General features: G+C 34.7%; 1 protein-coding gene across 7 annotated transcripts in view; it reads right to left on the bottom strand.

Moving 5' to 3' along the window:
• Window positions 1-21,444, bottom strand: part of GRIA4 (glutamate ionotropic receptor AMPA type subunit 4) — a 380,763-nt gene that overhangs the window by 18,918 nt on the left and 340,401 nt on the right. For 2 of the 7 annotated variants that reach the window (XM_037841265.1, XM_037841264.1), the window contains exon 14: window positions 9,686-9,724. The exons of the other annotated variants lie outside the window; for them this stretch is intronic. In XM_037841265.1, the coding sequence (XP_037697193.1) occupies window positions 9,703-9,724 (22 nt within the window). In that variant the 3' untranslated portion in view covers window positions 9,686-9,702. The remainder of the gene's footprint in view (window positions 1-9,685; window positions 9,725-21,444) is intronic. 7 annotated transcript variants of the gene reach the window in all.

The raw sequence follows: 21,444 nt of genomic DNA, 5'->3' as shown, positions 1-21,444 counted from the left end.
AATGGAAGGAGAGGAAGGAACAACAATAAGTGACCACATTCTCTCTGGATATGCAAACCACATTTGAGAATGCAGGTGTGTTGACAAAGACCTTGTATAACTTGAAATAGGATATATACAATTTACTTACTTGTCTTTGCCTTTAGGCCTTAGGGGGAGTCTAGGTAAGAAAAACCCTTCTCCAAATAACTTTTTTTCATAGTGTTGAGATGGTAGGGAACTTGACTCAGGGATGAAAAGAAAATTCTCACCTGGTTGAATTCTAGGATCCCTGGAAAACTTCCAAGGGTTTTTATCCCTGGAATTTCCCTCCCTGGAATTTGAGATTATGAAAATTTATACCTCATTGCCCTAGAACTTGGGACCCACTTTTGTTAATGAGATTCTTGTTAGAATGTCATATAAAACAGCTATTAAAAGGGAACAAAAAGACCTGAACTTCTTCTGTTCATTAATTTTGGGTAAATTAATCTAATGCAAAGTAAGATTTCTTATAAAAAGGAGGCTTAATTCAGGGTAATACATTTACCTCTTATCCTCTATCATTCCCTAAATAACATCATTAAATTCTATAGATTTGGACATGCTTTTATGCTCACTCCATGCCTTACTGACTATATTTACTTCTGAACCATATTTCTTATAGTGTAATTTCTGCCAGTGAGGTATTTAAGTTTACATCTGATAAAAGGCCTACCTAGGTAAATAGGGCATACTTAAATGGTTGAATTTAGTACAGTATTTTAATAATTCCCTGGATTTGTGAATATTATTATAAAGAACTGATGATACAAACCCACAGATTTAGCTAATGTCTTCTACACATAGGACATTCAGGGTACATATAGTTTGTAGAATAAATAATTTGTAATTTTATATTTAGTCTGGTTAAAACAAATTCAATTTCTGTTCACTTAATAGGATGAACATTTTATTGTTGGCTATGATGTCTACAGTGTATGAGCCTAATGCAGTTTGTCTATCTAAACTGGGATTCTATGTGTGATGGTGCTAATGGTTTATATCCTTATAAGAAAAGATTCATTAGTTGGACACACATGAGAAAAGTCTGTTTTAGGCCTGACCTCCCTTCACTAGAATTCTCTCCTCATTAAACCATAATATGCTCCTTAAAAAAATTTAAATACCAGATGTTAAAATGTCCAGAATATTTATCTAAATGATGCTAGGGATTTTCTTCATAGTCCCCAATAAAATTTAATATATATTTAAAACTTTAAAATTGTATGAGTCAACAAGTAATTTTGTAAAGAAATTTAAAAATCCCCTTTAAGATGGGCAAAGCACACAGCCTGGTAGTTTATGCAAGAAATATAAATCTATAAATCATATAAAATCATATAGTATATTCAATCTTACTTGGAATTAAACTAATGTGAATTAAAGTAATATAAATTCACATTTCACTGTTCATATTGGCAAAGTTAAAGATAATGCTCAATATAATCAAGGATTTAGTAAGATAAGCATCCTCATACATTGTTGGAAAAGTTTAAACATTGTAAAGAAAATAATTTAGCTTTGTACAGTACAAATTTTAAAGCAATTTTTATACCTTGATCCAATGATTCTACTTTAAAAAAATCAATCCTAAGGAATTAATCAAAGATGTTGGCAAAATAACTTATGTAAATTTCATAGCATATTCATATAGCAAAATATTGAAAGCAATATATATGTCCAAAAGAAGAGGGGAGACTTAGATTTTGGTCTACACCAGTGGTTCTCAAGCCTGATTGTATATCACAACCTGTATTACAAATCAGAGGCTCAGGCCTAATCCTGCTGTGTAAGGTTCTTCTGGATTGGAGGCATCATATCTGCATATTTTTCAATTCTCCAGAGATGAAAGTATTGATAAGCACCCATAATCCATATAACTGAATGGTTTAAAACTATTAAATGTTTTTAATGATAAGAAAAAATAGTTATAGTATAATGGCAAATTAAAAAAAGGAATTCATATATTATTGTGATTTCAGTTAAACTATAAACTATATTACACAGTCAATATTAATGGGAAAATAGTGGAAGAGAATACAATATGGGTGGATGGATCATGACTGATTTGGATTGCATTTTGTTTTTTATGCTTCCCCATCTACTCAAAGTTTTCCACAAGTAGCAACAGTACTTTAAAAATGAGTTTAAAAAACCTCTGAATTATTTCAGATTATCATGCCTGACAGAATTGGTTTATGCAAACCAAAATATATATTCTATTTTGGATCAAATCAAAGCTGGGAAAGAGGTATAATCTAGGAGTCATTCTTGAGGATTGCAGAAAAAACATCCACTGTTCCTGATTATGTGGTTTGCTTTGGTTCCCTTGGTTTTCTGCCTCTGGTCACAGACTGGAGGAATTGTGTGATACTTGACTTCTACAAAGGTTCTAACTTACTGGAGGGGAACAGGTCAGGCAGAAAAGTATGAATAATGCTTCAATTAGCAGCCCTACCCCAACAGCTAGGATCTGCAGGAGATTAACAGAACTTCTCCTGGTCTAGGAAGAAGATGACTTGCTGTTTCACACATATTTACATACACAGGAGGTGAGTCTTCTCCCTCAGGCTGAATTAAATGAAAGAGACTGTGAATAGGCTTGAATCCTGTTAAGTGGGCCATTAAAAAAATAATATTTATATACCTCTGTTTTTAGAAAAAGAATATCATGGCAATATCCTAAGTATTAGAGATCCTAGGAAAAAAAGAGTCTTTCATTTTTTTACAGGAATTAAAAAAAAAGAAATTTGTTTTTTCTTCCATCATCCACATACATGCTGTGTATATATATATTATACATTAGTTTGTCCTGAACAAGTATAATAAGAAAATAGTAATTTCCTGAAAAATGAATAATAACCAACTCTGAATAGACTGTTCATTCTAAGTTATTTAAATGATGGCTGTATTGTCAGTATTGTCACAGGTTGCAAATTATTCATATGACATATACAAAAGCCTATTCCTCATAACAAGGGTGACACAGGTAGGAAGGAGCAAATATCACACAGGATTTTACTTTTGTGTTCTTATTAATGTCCTCCAAATAAGAGTGGGTAAAGAAAGTTAGTAGAAGAACTGAGAATTAATAACAAACCCCATAACTTCATATAAAGTCATTTAACTCACCGAAGAAAATAGCTATTAAATCAATCAGGAAAATATGAAAAGTAAATAAAAATCAATAGGCTGTCAAATGATAAAGAGTTTAGAGCCAAATGTGTCTGATCTTAAGGAAAGTCACTTGAGTTCACAGTTCTCCTTATCAGCGATTAAGGCCTGGAAAAGTAACCAGTGCTCAGCATTATCAATGCTCCACTAAGTTTCCAATTTAACTTGTAGCTGTTCTATTACTTTTCTTCCTAAATTACTCCGAAATTACAAGGCTCTTTTTGCTTCAGTGGATTTGTGCACTCATTTCCAAAGACAGAATTTGGTCTAAATTGTTCTCTACATATATATGTGATAGTTTTTAGAAAATATTAATTGCTTCTACTCTATTTGCTTATGCAATAACAAGTAAAATATGCATAAAATGGCACTATTGATCATAAGGTAACATCAAAATTAGGAGGGAAAAATTTTGAGTGGAAAGACAATTCAGACTTGCATGAGCAATTGAACACCACTTTAATAAGTATTTATTGTCTTTGTTTTAGACTTTGGATGAGACATATGCAATTAAGTTACTGTGGCGATTTTTGTATTTCATACTCCAAGTAAGTCTAGAAGAACTGAACAAGTTAAATGGATACTAGACTAGATTCCAGGAATTGTCTCTGAATTGTATATGCTTTGGTATTTGTGTGGCTAATTCCTATGTGAGAACTCTGTCTGAGGGAAGTGACTCCTTATGGGAGCGCTGTGAATTTTGTGAGGATTTGTGCCAGTAATTTAGTCAGGAGCATTAGCTAGGTACTGTAATTAATGCAAAATTTATACTTTTAGTTTTGAGTGCTTTCATAGTAATCAAGTATTTTATGAGTTTAGTTTCATGACTTTTGTCAATTTTAGGTCTCAGAGCAGACTTCTCTAACCTTTTTTGGATTATGGACCCCCTTATAGAATCTGATGAAAGCTATGGATAGTTTCTCCAGAAAACTGCCAAAACATACAAACTACAGGCTGGCATATAACTTTAGGACACACAGCCCTTGGAAGGGTGATCATGAACAGACTTAAAATGTCTGTTCTATATTCTAACACTTATTTAAAAATTAATTAATGACTACTTTTGGGGGTATCTATTAAAGATCAGAGAACTAAAAGCATTTCTGTGATTAAGATGGCTCCAGGATTTTGATATAGAAAGAGGATTTAAGGCTGTTGTTTGGCTGGCAGGGATTTCCAAAGAACTAGTCTCATTCTGTGCTCACTCCTGAAGCACATAGTGTGTGGTGTTTTTTTTTGTTTTGTCTTTTTTTATAGAGACTGATTATTAAATAAATAAAAAACAAACAAAAAAAACTGTTTAAAGATACTTTTAGTTATTCTTACATAATATTGAGAAAATATCAGTTATTCATATTAAATATTATAATTTTTATTTTGTTTGGGGTGGCCTGTTTGAGATTATACAGAGATAATGCCTTCCCAAGCTATTCCCTATGTTGTTATTACCATCTGTGATCAAATCATACAAAAAGGAGCTTTGTTTCAAGTTTAGGCTGTAGCTATCTAGAGTGTGAAGTGCTTCAACTATCTCTGAATATCATTCACTTTTTTAAAGTTGTGATCATTATTATTTGAATGTAAATTTCCAAAAATACAAGAACTGATCACTGTCATATTCACCATAAGTGAGCTGTTCAGCAGGACTGTGTCTTTCACACAGATGTCTTATTTCTCGCTGTCCTTGTCCCTGACATTGGGTTCCATTATCTCCTAGACATCTTCTGTTCTTCTTATATGATTTCCAGAATTCTAAACCATACCACAACCATGGATCCTATTACCTCTTCCAGCCTTTGTTGACTTCTAAAAATTGTCATCAGTTGCTTTAAAGACCTAGAATCCTAGAATGTTAAAGCGAAATTTAGTTCAGTGGTTATCTCCAACCTTCTCAGTTTACAGATGTGGTCACTGGGGCCTGATCAAAGTTAGGTGACTTGCCCACCGAAGCCCAGCTGGGAAGCAGGTCTGCCTTCTGGTCCAGTGCTCTTTCCCACAATAGAATATACCCTTTGCTTCCTGTCAGTGTCTCTTCATGTGCAGTTAACTTTCCTATAGCAGTTCCTCTAAAGGGAACTTTTCTGAAGAAGTTTGTTACGCTTAGTAGGGGCTAACCCTGATTAAGCTTTGGAGGTTTTTAATGCATATAGATTCATAAATATTCCTTGCACTAGTAAATTAGCAACTTCTGCTCTTTGTGGCCAAGTACTCCTTGAGTCAAGATATAACTTTAAAGACAGGCAGTCTTGTCAACCAAATTATTTCCTAAATACCCAAGAAGGGCAGTAGGTAATTTTCTTTGAAAAGCAACACCAAAAACTTGTATGATGATTTGATTTGACTAGATGGTAACATTTTTTTTCCTCCCAAGTTTAAAATAAGGTACGTCTATGTTCGTATATACAAGGCTTTTAGTTACTTAAGTATAATGTCATCTTTTGGGACACATAATCTTAGATCCCCAAGAACAGCATTATAAGGAAGTTCTAATAATGGATTAAAAAATATTACACAGAAGAAATTGAACTGTAAAAGCAAATTAAAAAAAATGGTCCAACCACAAAAACTCAATCTTGTCTTTGAATTTTCATTTTCCCTCCTTTCCTATACAAAATTATCTACTAAGAATTATTTTTCTTGAAAGTATCTCTCAAATTCATCTTTTCATTTTCACTGGCATCACCTTAGTTGAAGGCTTTATCACCTGATACGTGATCCGTTGGCTTCCTAATCCATTCTCGTGACCCAGTGTCAGAATAACCTGCCTTCTCTGCTTTTTATAGTGCTATGTCCTTTGAAAACCTTCAGTGAATCATATACACTATTGAGTATACTATTTTCTTTGTGACATTCAAGGATTCTCAATAACTCAGTTTACACATACCTTTAAAGTTTACTTTCAGACTCTGGCTATAGCCAGGCTAGTTTCCTTATAATCCCCAAAAAGCTTTATTAAGAATTCACTCATGATGGGCTGTTACCAAGAATTCCTTTCTTTTTCTCTTAGCCTTCACAAATTCCTTATCATTTTCCAAGGATAATCAGTCACTCCCTTATTTATCCAACTAATACTTGTATATTAACAAGTATATTTGAACCCTCTTTGTAAGGTTCTTTCCAGGATAGTCTGCATTTTATTCATCGCCTTTAAATTATAACACCTATTATCTGGACCATCTACATTTGCTTTGAGGCATACGTTATTTTGTAATGCTATCTGTGTACATCTTTTCTCCCTCTTAGAGGGCAACAAATGCGTCTTATGGTATTTTTATAACATTTTTAGTGCCAAAAGCAAGGCAAGAAGTAAAATAGGAATGCAATAACTACATGTAAAATTGCTATCTGAGTGAATTAACCTGAGGTGCTATGTTGCAAGTAACCCATCAAAAATGAAAGAATAATTTACTGTACAATAAAAAGAAATACTTTGATCATAGAACCTAATGGATTTTGGAATGACGTGCCTGGTGTGAAGAGTGCTTCAAAACAGAACAAAACAAAAGAAAAGTCTTCAAAACTGTCTATTAAATGCTGGCAACAGAGAGATGCAAATATTATTGGCATTAGCTATCTTTATCAATAATGCCAAAAAATTTGTCCAACTTATAAACAAAATAAGTTAGGAAGATATTTCTCTGAGATTATAGATAGTTAAAGGGGTCACTAATTCACTTTGTGTAGATGGAAAAAAGAAGAACAAATACAAGTTTGTTGTGACTATCAAGAGGAATCTGATATTCCTATCTAAATTCCAAGATGAAAATCCCAAATAGTGGTATTTTTATAGCTCAGGTCTAATCTAGTTTAGCAAATAAAACACATCACCTTTGGAGAATTTCTTCTGTTACTAAATTTACTACTTAACGTGTACAATTCAACAACTTTTCAGAAATTAAGTTTATTATGAATAGATGGTAAAAGCCAGCTAGCTGTATGTTTGGTTTATCTCTATTAAGATTTATTTTACTATATGTTAAATATGACTTTACTAAATATGGTTAGTTAACTTTCATATACAAATGCTTTAAGCTTCCCATCATGTTCTTGAGAGTAAAAATCACACTGTCAATTTTTCTCTGCCATTTAAAGTTTCTGTTTCCTTAGCACTAGGCAAGTATTTGATTACTACTCTCAATAACTTAAAATGTGCAATATTGTTTCACCTACCCCAACTTTTCACTTGGATTTTAGTTCAGCTGGGAAAATATCACAAATATAAGAAGGAAGTTGGGATATGAAAATAAGGCTTCTTATAGAAATAGGGATTATATACATCTGAGTTAATAGGATCTTGAGAGGAAGCTATTTCAACTAGCTATTCAAGGTTCAGGACAATATAGGAAACTCAAACCTAGGACAGCATGTGGGTTTTATGCTACTTTCAAAATGGCTTGAGCTTATGAATTCTAAGTTGATGGGTCCTTAAAGATTTTAAGTTTATGCCCTTCTAAGTGAAGACACTAAACTGCCTTTTTTTTTTTTTTGAGAGCAATAGGATTTGTAATCATATTTCAAAACTGAAATATATTCTAATGCTCAGTTATTTTTATTAAAAAATTCAAATAGAATAAAATTCCAAAAACTTTAAATTCTCATAGAGTCTCACATTTGCTTATATTTGTGTTCATGCTAGAACACATTACAGTCTTTCAATTATTTGCTCTTTGTCAGAAAGAGAGTACTTCATAAGCTTCCATTTTGGGGGCTTCCAACAAATCTTTTAAAATATACCTAGTAAATTGAATGCAATTAATATAAGATCAGTAGTTTTCATTCTGAGCAACAAAACCAAAAATGGTGGTTTCATTCCAATTTTAGTTTAAGGTTACACCAATGAACCAAGTCCCTGCAAAGCCATCAGCAACTCATTCCCTGAATACTACTATGAACTATTTAACAGGAATTCAAACTATATACCAAGTCTGCTTGAAAAAATTAATGTCTATAGACACCAAAATCTAACACAGACAGAGCTCACATACACATAAAATCTTGTGACAATATCTGGCATATTAAAAATAAGGAATGAATAAGGTGACTCAACTTCATCCTGTATTTTCCACTAAAGGAGTCAGTGAGTAAGAAAATCAAAATTAGATTCTCCCCGACTAACACAGTAACAAAATGCACGGTCTGCCAAAAATTCCATGCTTAGGTTCTGGATTTGGTGACCACTGCAATACAATTATCTACCTAAATAGCATGCGTTGTTTTAAAATCAAATTCCTCTTCTGTTACATGTCCCTAATTACATGACTATGGCTCCTACTCACAGCACAGTAGCTCCTAACAGAACTATATCCTGCTGAAATTATTTTGCCTTTTTAATTAAACCCCCCAAGAGTCAACCTATAAGGTTACTTTGAACAACACATCTGTAACAACATGGTAGAACTCAGCCAACTATATTTCTGAAACATGATGACTTTACTTCCTGGCACCAAGTTGCCTGAATTCTCATTCTTCCTGTACATTTATTCTCCTTTTCTAAAATTTCCATCTTGTTGAACCCTGTGTGTCTCAGTTACCTGATCCTAATTCTTTCTTAAAACCCGGCTGGGTCACTCAGAATCTAGCTTCCACGGAGGGCAAGGAAAACAAAGAAATATTGTTGGATAGGATCAGGAAGCTCAGCCCTTCACACTCTACATGGCACATCTCTCTTCTAATACCTCAAAGTCTGGGTGATTTTTAAATCTTTTCATCCTTTTCTCCCCTTGGGCTTCTGCCCTATGGAAGAACCAATTTGAAACAGAGTTCCAAGGGCAGGGATACTGAAGACTTCCATGGACAACAACATAAAAGGTGAGAGCTTACAGTAGGAAACCATAAAATACAATATAAGAGGTCTGAGAAGAGTCTATAAGCTTGGAGAAATAATGCCCATGACAATATTTCCTCTCTTCTTATTTACTAACTGTAGTTTGCATATAGTACCTTAATCTCATTAAGTCTATACTACTTCATACCAAAAGTCCATCCTAACCTTATTTAAAAATACAAATTATTAAAATTAAATCAAATGCTTCTTTTAATAAGCTTAAAAAAAAATCTTAGTAATGATTCATTTCATATAGTAATACTTCAGATTTCAGTATTAATATTTTTGCAAACTCTTACTCATTATGGTTTGACAGAAACTATCCATATACTGTGTACATAGAAACTGACAGATGGTAACAATTTTCCAAGGCTATTTAAGAGTCTAATTCTTAATGGAAGGCTGGTACTAATATTTAATGGTGATGGAAACATAAATGCATCAGCATATGACTAATCTGAGTTGTGGGAAGGTTTTTTTCCCCCTGCTATAAGATTTGTAAGTGGATGGTCAAATAACTATTCTGTACAGGTGGCAAGCTGGTTTCCTAATGCTGGTGGGTTAAAAAATATAAAAGTATAAATCAAAAGGGAATAAAATAGGTGGGGGAGGGGTTTCCTTCAAATGGATGGAACCCATTCTTTTGAAAGAAAACTCCCCTCTTACCTTGGTCCTGGAGCTGGTTAGATCTCCTCTGTCCTCCTCCTAGGGGAGAAATACCCAAAGTTAAACAATAATAGAACATGGTCTTGTATTAAAGTCAAGTTCAGTTCTGGCCAACCCCTTTCTCAGGTCTCACAAGACACTACCAACTGTCTGATATACTGGGGCTTTCACTGAATTTAAAGTTCATTTCAAGGCTTAAGCCAAAGGGCAATGAACATTAGCTACATAAGGGAAAGAAAAATTCAGTCTGCTCTTCAGTCTATTTCGTCAGAGAGCTTTAATAAGTTGAAGACTGGCTTAGAATAGGGGAATTTGTGGAAGGGTATTGTTTGGGTAATTTTAGTCAGCTGAAGTGAATAATGGAGGGTGATCTGGGAAGAACCTAGAATTCCTTAGGGAAAAGGAGGCATACCGTGATGTTCTAAGCCCATTTCATGTCTTTTGAGAGTATAATGGTAGTACTACAAGCAACACCATGTTTGGAAGCAGTGCTGAGTCTGATATAACATTAATATTGTAAAAATGAAATTATCTTAGGTCATTAGCTGGGTGAATTATGGAAAACTCTGGGAGATAGATAGCAGAAACTATGTGCTTGTTTTATTTTTTCCAAACAGGGAATCACAGGTCGGATAAAGGAGATTTTTTTTCTTAATGTGTCTGTCTAATGAGGAATCCCAGTGTCTTTGGAGAAAAACAAGGCAGCACAGTGAAGGGGCATGGGTTTGGGAATTAGACAGGAATGGGCTCAATTCCAGCTCTCTCACTTATCAGATATTTGAACTTTAGCTTCAGCAGCATCATTTGTCCAGATAAAGATATCACCGACCTCAAGGAGCTGCAGGGGTCATGTCAGAAAATATATTCACATACATGTGCTTGACACATACTAGGTAGTTATTAAATTTTTATTTCCTTTTTATTTATAACATCTCTGATGTGGCTTTTTCTGTGAATTGCTTTGTCCCTTTTGAGGCTACTCTCTAAATAACTGAGCATAGCATCAGTTTCTAGTTACCCTTTGGCATAATTTTAGGATTATGATTGGCTCCCATAAAAATATCAAATACCAGACAATTGATTGAATTCTGTGAGACATGAAGGAGAGTGGAGACCAAGAATGAGCCTGAACCCATACAAGATCATGTGCTATTGTTATTTAACTTTGGGTAACTTATTAAAATTCTTTATCAAGGAAAATGACATCAGATGAGAAAATGGATGTACTTTGGAATCTCAGGTTGTCACATGGTATTCCAGAAACATCAAAATGAGAGATGCTGTAATCATTACTGTGATGGTCATAATGAAAATGTGCAGGGAAAAAACACTAAATGGCAGATTCTATAATACACAATTCAATCTTGTCTTTATCTCTGACTGTCACCATTTGTTTAGCATTAGATTCATCCTATTAATCCCAATCACCTTAAAGTTACATGATATAAATATGGTACAGTAAAACTCCTCCAGCTAAAGACATCCATATTTTCCCTAGTGTTCTTTCTTGGGAACTTTAACTTCATTTATTTTCTTTAATGAGTATTCTAAAAATGACTATTTTGAAAAACCAGCATTTTATTCACTAAACATTATAAATTCCAAATAATATATGCAGAAATAGAGCACTTGCTTTATACTGAAACAAATTCATTCTGAAATTGTAAAGCTGGGCTTAAAATGGGAAAAGAATAAATTGTATTTTATGAAACACATAATCCATCCATGGAAGTCATTTATATGACTGAATTTTGAAGGAAATATCTATATTTGGAAGTGATCTGGGCATCTATGAATAAGAACAATTGTGGTTATGCTGCCTGGACTGGATGAAATTGCAGTGGCTGTGTGCAGTCTTCATGCTTCAGGGCGTAAAGTGATTGCTATTTGTGATGAAGGGAAAAATGAAAAAGAAATTAAGTAGTACTGAAGTTGTCAGGGTTATTACAGTGCCCTTAAAAATCACCTTCTCAAGTATTTCATATTGAAACACCACAGGTTGCCACATTACATGGATTGATTGTTATCATATCTGGATATGAAGTATACATTTTGTTCTAAAAAATTCAAAGCAAGTCCTTCTATATGCATGTCCTTCACTTTTGCTGTTTTATTTCCCCTGATATAATCCAATGGATTTTATCATATTTGTACCTTGTCAAAAGTTTCATGTCAACACACAATGTTAAATGTCTGTATACATGGGCATACAAGACCTGTGTCTAGCTCTATGTCTGTTAGTTTGTGTAGAGGAATGCTTTCCTTAAATACCTTTCCATTTTACAATGTACACAGACTACGATAAAAGCAGCTCTTTACTTAAAAAGTGACTTATTTAATTCCCAAACCAGACAAGCATCTATCGAGGTTTTGGGAATGAATGGATTTCTCTGCAATTGCATTAAGTGTCTGCAACTTCAAAGAGGTATAAAAGAATTCTTTGGTTGTTTTGCTGAAGATAGTTTAGGGTATGACTCAGAATCTCAGACTCTCAAAGTGGGAATGGGATTTAGAGGTCACCCATCACATTCTCTTCTTTAAGAGATGTGAGAATACCTTCTACTTCTACTTGAACAACTCTGATGCTGGGCTTCAAAGGGCAGTTTTCCCCCAATTTTTGACCAGTTTTAATTGTTGGAAAAATCCTTCTCTGTGCTGACCCGAAATCTATCTCTGTGATTTCTTCAACCTGACAAGAGTTTATCTAGTTTTAAGTATAAATTAACATTATAGTTTCTTGAGCTCTACCTGGGTATTTTTAAAATGCCTTAAAATTATCAACATTGCCCAAACTACAGCATGGAAGAATCACAGAAACTGTTTAGTGAGTTTTCAGGGGTAAATGCATTTATACTAAAAAAAATCCTTTTCTGTTCTTTTTTTATAAGAGCACTGGAGAGAGTCAGAAGATAATTCTAATGTCAGCCATGTGACTGTGGGCAAGTCACTTAACATCGCTAATATAGTTTGTTCCTCTATAATAAAATTGTAAGGTTGATTGTTAAAAGCATCAAGTGAAAAAAATACATATGGAAATGGCTTGAAAACTATGATGCTATGGCATACCATTATAATTGTTTTGCCCAGGAAATACACAACTCAGTAACTTAACTTTTAGTTTTCTACATTACGCCATATTTTAAAATCTTCTTTTAAAAGTGAATAAATAAAAAAAAACTTAAATGAAATGATATATTAAGACTCCAGATAGCTGAGTTTCATTTTAAGTTTTCTCTTTTCCATGTTTTTTTTGGGGTGGGGGGGGTGGGGGGAGAGATTCCCCTTTTCATGATAAAGATTCTGGCAGCATAGGCTTTTCTTGCTGATTGATACTTTTCTCATTTTTTTTTGTGGTTCTAGTTGCAGATGTCTGAAGAGAGGAGAGAATAGGTGTTGGGAAGTTAATGGTGACTTCTCTTAGTTAATAATAGAATTCTGGACTGTCACCACTGCAAAAAAGGGATATTCCGAAGTTGCTTATCTGTTAGCCCCAAATAGGAAACAACTAGAATTATGCACCAGCAGATGCCCTATAGGTAGCTCTTGACAGCTTTTATTCAATCTTCAGGTAGTGAAGCAACAGGGGAAGTGGGTCCACCCAGTGAATATTTTCTTGGAAAGTGAGAAGCTGTTTGTGTCAGATCTGTTTGACTGATTCCAATTTAACTCTTATTTTTACTTACTCTCAAATATTTAGCATTTAGAATGAACAGATTGAATTTTAAAAATTTCTGTAAAGATTTATCTGAGTACCTCAGAATAAACAAAAAAGGAGAGCTAAATAAACTCTAGTTTATTTTGACATGATGTGATGTGACTTTGTGTGGTCAGTGGTATTAAAATGATATGCTCAATAGATTTTTCCCACATATCAGTGCTGGACACTTCAAAAAGCAGAATTGATGCTGGGAATATGTTTGTGCCTTTAATTTTTCTATACTGTTGAGTTGTGTGATAATTAAAGGGGCATATTGAAATGAATTCACCAACTTTTGAAAGGGTATTTGATTCTGTGGTTGACTCCTAACAATGATTTTTAGATTGTCAGCAAGTGTGGAACCTGTACATTTAAGGTAAACTATTTTTAATCATGAAAAAAGACTTTCCTGTTATTAAGGAGGTTACACAACATGTTCACAGTATTTCTAACTCTTGTTAATATAATAATTATTTACAAAATATTCTCTATCATACAGTGTTTGTTTCTGAGAAGGCTCAGGGCTAGAGCTTAAGGGTTTTGCAGAGCAGAATGGTGATTTTCCATTTGGGTGTTGCCAGGAACACATAATACATATGATTGTGGCAAAGTGATTTCAAATGTATATTGTCTCATTCTGGAAACAGGAGTTATGGAAATGATTTTTTTTTTTTTTTGGAAGGGAATAAAATGTTTATAATAAATGAGATACAAATTATTATTCTTAGCTAAATTAGAATAGAATATAATGCTAAACCAGGGTGTTTACTATTTTCAAGTTCATTTCAAAGGACTGCCAAACTACTGCTTCTTCATTTTCTTAAACATGAATCATAAACCAACCCCCACCTTGGTTATATTACCTTTAGAGACAAAAGGAAGCTAAAAATATCTGAAGTTGTGGTTGAGTGGTTTTCCATATGCTAACTGAAACAAATGGGCATATTTTCATTTTTATGGAAAACTATTATTTACTATGATGTACCAACTGGATGTTCCTCATTAGTATAAAACTACATTAAAACAGTATCATATAAAATTCTATATTTAGGAGTAGATTACATCATCCACAATAAAGTAAGCTTTACAGAATATAATTACAGGCATTTTGGAATTTTATGGTTAACCTGATTACCATCATTTCCTCCAAATTACTCTCTAAGTGTGAATATCTATAATACCCTTTACATGTCTTAATTACTCCAAGTTTAAGAAGCCCAACATTCTTGCCTTCTGCGCCTCTATCTACCCATACCTCCATACTCTTAGCTAAAGAGGGCCTGCGACACTAAAGGGTAGAAATATAGTACAGCATTGTTATATGTCTCTTCTTGCACCTACAGAACTATTTGGTATGTAATAGTTATGACCTCCCCAAGAACTTTTAATGGTTCCTCTCTTCCACAGCCTATTTAAGGCAGCCCAGGTTGTAATCTTCCCAGTATTTTCTCCTTCAGGAAGGTATGTTTGGAGAATCAAACTCAATACCAAAGATGTACAAAATACAAATGAACTGTCACTTGGCCTTTGCTGCTTATTCTGAAGATAAATTAACAGCCACTCCTAAACTGAATACATGTAACTTTATAATTGTAAACTTCAAGGGCATTTACTATCTATAGAAATCAAGGTTCTATAACTTCAGGTCCTACAGGAAAGAGAATTATGTCACAGATTTTTTAATAATTGAGTATAGATAGGACCAAAGGACAGCTCTGTAGCTATGGCCAGAAGTTGCTATGTATGGCAGGAACAAAAACCTCTTTTCTGTGGAAGAATCATCAATGCCATTTAACATTCATCTAGAGAAAGCTAAAAAGGAAGAGTATGAGGAAATAGAGGCAATTTCAATAGAAAGAGAGTAATAGTGATGTTTGATAACGGTCAAATCTACTTTGGTAACTTTTAAGGGCAAGCAAGCACTGTCCCCTACACACCAACTTCATACGTACATGAATCTTGGCTTTTGATCTGGACACACCGGCATGGTGACATTATGGAATAGCCTTAGTGCCCCTTTCTGTGATGGAGTGCAGGCCTCATACCTGCATACTCTCCACTCATGACTGCCACTCAGTGTGGGGCATATTAAAAGCCTCACATGGATAATTTCCCTGGTACAGTGTGTTTGTCCTGCTGCTGGGACTTTAAGTGTAGCCAACACACTCATACATCAGGCCACAACCAACATACCTGGTTCAAAATAAAAGAAGAAATGGCAGCTCCAGACATGCGGACACCTGATGCTCTTGTATGTTCCTAGCTGTAAGTTTCCTGGCTCCATAAATTTCCTACTACCACCCACGTGCACATCCTGCCTTGGAGAGCCTTTCAGATGCTTACTTTGAATACCTGGACTTCATCGTCTCACCAAGGTATCTTAGTTGTGCCTCTTGTTAGATCTGAATATTGCCAGGCCCCTCAGGAGGAGAGCCTTCCCTCTAGTCCTGGAGCTTTAGAGCTTCGGTTCCAGAGCACCCACACCTGGGCTACCACCCTTCTGCATGGAGATGGGGATCCAGACAAACAGAAACCTTCACGCACTTGTCTCTTGTTCCTATGCCCCTTCTTAACGTGAGCAATAGAGCTGCAATTGCTTCTGGAGACCATTCCTTACAGTGAGATGATCTGTAAAGATGACTAACATAACACGGAACTCGTATGGCAGCCAGACATCTACCAGGAGGAAAAACTTAAATTCATTACTAATGCACGGGTAAACATATCTACAGATTTTCAGCACATTTATTAAATATCAGATTATGAGCTTTGATCTTAGAAACAACTTTGTTTTCAAAATGCACTTCTGAAAAGCCATATATAGGTCAAGGCTGCCTGACATGGTAGCTATAGGTTCTCCTCTCACATTAGTTGTGTGTTGCCACTGAATTAATTTGAATTGTATGGAATAGAGACATTTTCTTTGGAGATTCTTTATTTTTATAGGATTTATCTATGAGGCAATTTTGAGGGACTAAACAGTAGTTTGGAATTTTGGCTTCTCTTAGTTCTGTCAGAATTGAGATTTGTCTTAGATCTGTTATCACATCAGGTTATGAGGCCGTAAATTAACTGTTAAACTTCTTTTGTAGCAGTTTTATCTTGCTAAATTTAATCCTCTTTGAAGTGGTAGAAACTAAAATGGTCACAAATTACCCTCTTTTTTTTCCAAGCAAATTACTAAATTATGACTTCAAGTGTAATGGTGAGGAGAATAAAGGGCTAAACACTGAATTTAGAAACTTTTGAAGACTGTGTTACCTACTACACCCTGAAAGCATCTCCAGAATGAACAACTTGAAAACTACAAGGTAAATTCTCAACAACCATTGCGAATGGGGGAAATTAGGGTAAATCATTTTAGTGTTCTGTTTTTGTTTGGTTTTGTTAGTGGGAAGAATGGCAAAAATGTGTAATGTCTTATGAGTCTTAGAAAAATGGAGAAAAAAGTAACATTATTTTCCTCTCCATGAGAAGCTATGATTTTTAGTACTTTTTTAGTTGTAGGAGAGGCTGAAGTGAAAAATCTAGAATTTTGAATGGCAGTGGAAAGTTGTATGCTTTTTATAGTATTCAACATGCAGAAAGGGAAGGAGGGAATATAAGGACTCTAAAGTGCAATTATTTTTTCACTGGGACACATGTAGCATTGATACCTTTATCACAGGATATCTCAGTTGTGAATGCAAAATGCTTGGTAACAGCAATAAACATCAGCATCTCTAATAGCAAACTGGGTATTTTTAGGCATTTCATGACAAGGGAAATTTATGTGTGTTTGTCTGTATATATGTTGACAGGTGCAATAGATTTGTGTGTGTGTGTTTTTCGAATCCCTAATCTGACAGAATAGATTCTGAAAGACAGTCATATCACAAAAAATAAGCTATTTGTAGCATCTTTTAATATGGCAGCAAGAAAACTTAATATTCATAACCAACAATATGTCTCTTTCCATAATGGTTAGAAAGTACACCCATATTTATATACCAATAGACTGCAACTCATTCCCAGAAGACAAGTTAAAAGTTTATTCGAGGCCAAGTGCTGTTCAGTAATATTATGTACTCAGCCTAAAATTTCTATACTTTTAAGTTGTAGCCTTTACATTATGCATTAACAGTTGACTTGTTACTAATGCCAAAAATAGACTGCAACATTGTTCTCATGCACGATGTCCAGAACACTCCTTTCTAAACTTTCCAAGTTCTCCTGAACTGATGACTAAATATGTCTCACAAATTTCAAATGGGAAAGTAGTTCCTTAGGATAAAACATTGTTTCACATATGAATTTAAATACTAAGTTCAATATATCTGCTCTAATAAAGCCTCCAAACTGGAAGAAACATAATTTGGCTTATAGGAGAACTCTGTCCACCTTGATACAGATCTAGAACTGGACAGAGAGTTCTATGAGGTCAGTGTTCTTGTTAAATACTGAAAGAAAAAGTTCAGTGAAAGAGGCAGTAGGCTAATTCCCATTCTTAGCACTTCCTCCCCCTGCCACGCTATTGCAGTGAGGCTCTGACTCGCCTGTTGTAAACTGAGCTTGCTGTGCCTGGTTTCCAAGGATCAGTTCCCGTTGCCGTGGGTTCCTGGACCGGGCATCAGCAAGTCCAACTGGGCCTCATTTTTCCCAGGTCTCACCCACTGATTCAAGTTCTTTGGTATCTGCTTTCTTCTGAAACATCTTTTTCTTTTTCATAACAGAACATTTGTCTTGTTTCAGATAAAACAAACTAAACATCTTTAGAGAAGGCAGAGTTGAATGAAAATTGTCACTGTTGAATAATAAAAGTAGAGGAGATGATAGTTTTTTTTTAACCTGACCTTAAACATTAGATAGCGTCAAGTATGTGACTCCTTATTAGGATCAGGAGAAGTCCTCAGATATGCTGTGTTCCTTTGAGGCATTTACAGATGTCAGCTACTATGAATTTCTTTAAAAGGTATACTCTCATCTAATAACCACTCACTGGTGAATAAATATGTATTAACCAAAATTAGTTTTACTGTAACCAATCCTTAAAAGTTTTATTTAAGAATAGTAAAGTTGATAGTATAGTAAATAGTAAAGTATAGTTGCTAAAACAAGATTGATAGTATTGCTGATAGTATAATATAAAACTTTACTATAAACACTATACTATGCTGTACTATACTATATTGTACTGTATTGTACTCTATCTATAACAGAGTAAGGTTGTTTAGTAAAGTTGATAATATTGATTGTAAAGTCAAAATAAATACAGGTACTTTCTCTTTCATCTAAGTGTATATTTAAAACAACCTTTAAAAATTTCTCATCTAGAGAAAGGCATTAACAATTGTTTTGGATTGCCAGGGCTAATGGAGAATGGGTGAGAGGTAAGGCCATGGCATGGACAGTAGCATAAGTAGCATTGCACATGCGTAGAGAAAGTTTCAGGAGAAATATCAAGGTATTGAGATATTCGAGAGAGAATATGAAAGAAGAGATTTTACCCTTCCGTCTCACAATAAGACATGAATGTTTTCTGAATATTTTCCTTAGAGGGTAACTTTGAAAGAACAATGCCAGTAAGATTTAAGTTCTTTCACTCACTGATAGTTCAGATTTGGGGTACATGTACCTGATTATTATTTCCCTTTTTTTACATTAGAATCTGTGGATAGTAAATTTAACAGCATCAATACACCTGCCATCATTCTGTTACCTAAATATTGGAGAATCTATATTAAAACTGTAGACCAGTAATTTCTGGGCATTGCTACTGACTTTCTGTAATGGAGAACTGTTATTAGTGATAGCTCGATAGTTTTAGTATTTTAATTTGTATGCCTAGTTAAAACTAGTCAGAAATAAAGTCTCTTTGAACAGTAAACAACTCTGTTTACCATAAAGATGGGTGCTGGTCATCACTGCTATATTATTTTTAAGTCTAGGCACCGATACACTCTCCCTGATGATCCTGATTACATTTGTTTTAAATGCTACATTAAAGACCCAAGTTCTGAATTTCCATCCTGGTTATATATCACATTCTTACCCTTTTCTATGACATTTATTTTGAGGCATTTTGATCGAACAACAAGACCTGGAGATTTAAAACTCTCTTGACCAAAAGAAGATTGCTAGTCATCTCCCTGCATTTTCTGGGTGAGCTAACATAGGACAAATCACTGTTTTTTTTTGTTTGTTTTGTTTTGTTTTGTTTTTAAGAATCTCATTTTGCCTAATAAATCAAAGCAGCAGAGTTTGTGAGAAAGCCCTAGTTAAGGCCTAGACAATGACAATACAACACACAAATCTTACTATATCCAGAGCTATTAACCTAAAGATTGGATTTAAAAAGATAGATTCTATAGGAAAACAGACTTAGTCTCTACTGAACAAACAAGGCAGGGAGGTTTTAAAGATACTTTTGTTGCAGGAATGGCCTCTGGATCTTGCTCTGATGAAGGCAGTTATTTTGAATTTACTTCTACAAGCTAGATCATTTATACAGAAAATGGCTATTAGTTCATCTCTATCTTAGTTTGCTTTCTTTGACACATAAGAATCTTAGTAGGATAAGAATGAGAATTTAAGCCTAATGAGGCTCCAGCTTCTGATTGATGGGGGGTAGGGGAGTGAGGGGGTGGAGGTAAGGTGGATACTCGTTAGCCTGCAGTGCCCTCCCAGTGTTCTGAAAGACAGGACAAAATGACTGTGCTTTTGGCATGCAGAGGCCAGCTTGCTCAGGAAATTGTGGCATGTATAAAACAAAGCATTTAAACAAAAATCTCTAACCAGGAAGCTGAGTTTAACAACTGCCTCATTTACAAGATCTAGGGAGGGACAGGAAAAGAGGGGGAAGCCAATAGCTGATTATTATACAGCTCTAGACAGATGAAGCCCTTCAGCTTCTCCCCAAACAAGCCCTGTAGTGTGGATTTGACAAAGTGGCACAGTTAAGAGGGAACTCTCTTGCTATCAATGGGAGTCAGACGCACCAGTATCTGAGGCCAAATTCAGTCCCTGGAGCTTGACTTTTTCAGAAGACACAAGACAGAGGACAAGGCAGCTATATCCATAAAGAATTAATTAGAGCAAAAGCAACAGTCAGTGAATTTAATCAATAGTCTGAGAACTGATCTACATGTCAACCACCATTGCTCTCTCCCCTCCTATTTCTTCTAAATTGATTACACTAAGATGCTCTTACAACTACTCCCTCGATAAGATTTATTTGGTACTTGGCCTCATTAAAATGACATATTTCTCATATTAGATCATACAAAATATACCCTCAAAGACCAAAAACCTTGATGGCAGTTTAAGTTTCTGAATTGTTCAGATATTTTCAGGTAGAATTTTATCATGGATAATTTATTAGTTTGGCTTTCTCTAGTTTCTTATGTTTTAGATGTTAAAATAAACCTGATTTCAGAATTGCCAGTCCACACCCAAATCTGTTCTTACTAAATTGTTTTTGTCTTCCTCCTCCTAAAATTTCCCTTTTTTATCATGTCATAAAACCCATAGCTAATTATTACAGTGTTGCTTGCAAACACAAAATATTAGCTTAATATAACTCTTTCAGGTACTGGTATTTGTTTCTTTTATTTTTCCCAACTCCTCCCCTGCTCAACACACACCCCTAAGGCACATTGCAGTTTCCTTTTTGAAACCAATGAAAACAATCATATAATTTTTATATTGCTTTTCATTTGTGCTGGGCAATAGAACAGTTTTCATTACCTTCATTTTTCAGTGGCTTACCAGAGACATCATTTTTCAAGACCAGGTTCTTGGTCAAGTCCTTTGGCAAAAATTCTGATTTCCTCTCGAATCTGTGCTTTGTATAGCTCTTTCCTAAGCAGCACTGAGACCAGAGTGATTTGTCAGTCTTCACTTTTGTCTCAGCTTTGCTCTAGCCCCTGCAATTCAAGAGTAGCTTTTATTGCTTAAGGAGAATAGGAAATTCTGCCTCCTGGACATAAACATGTGAATTTTCTATGTCCAGGACCAAAAGGGTGAAAAAGGGCAGATTTTGCCAACATTTCCTTAAGAATGAAAGTCACATGAGTTCTTAACT

Source organism: Choloepus didactylus, chromosome 6 (genome assembly GCF_015220235.1).
Source record: "Choloepus didactylus isolate mChoDid1 chromosome 6, mChoDid1.pri, whole genome shotgun sequence".
NCBI classification, from domain to species: Eukaryota; Metazoa; Chordata; class Mammalia; order Pilosa; family Megalonychidae; genus Choloepus; species Choloepus didactylus.
This window is presented reverse-complemented; position numbering and strand designations above follow the sequence as displayed.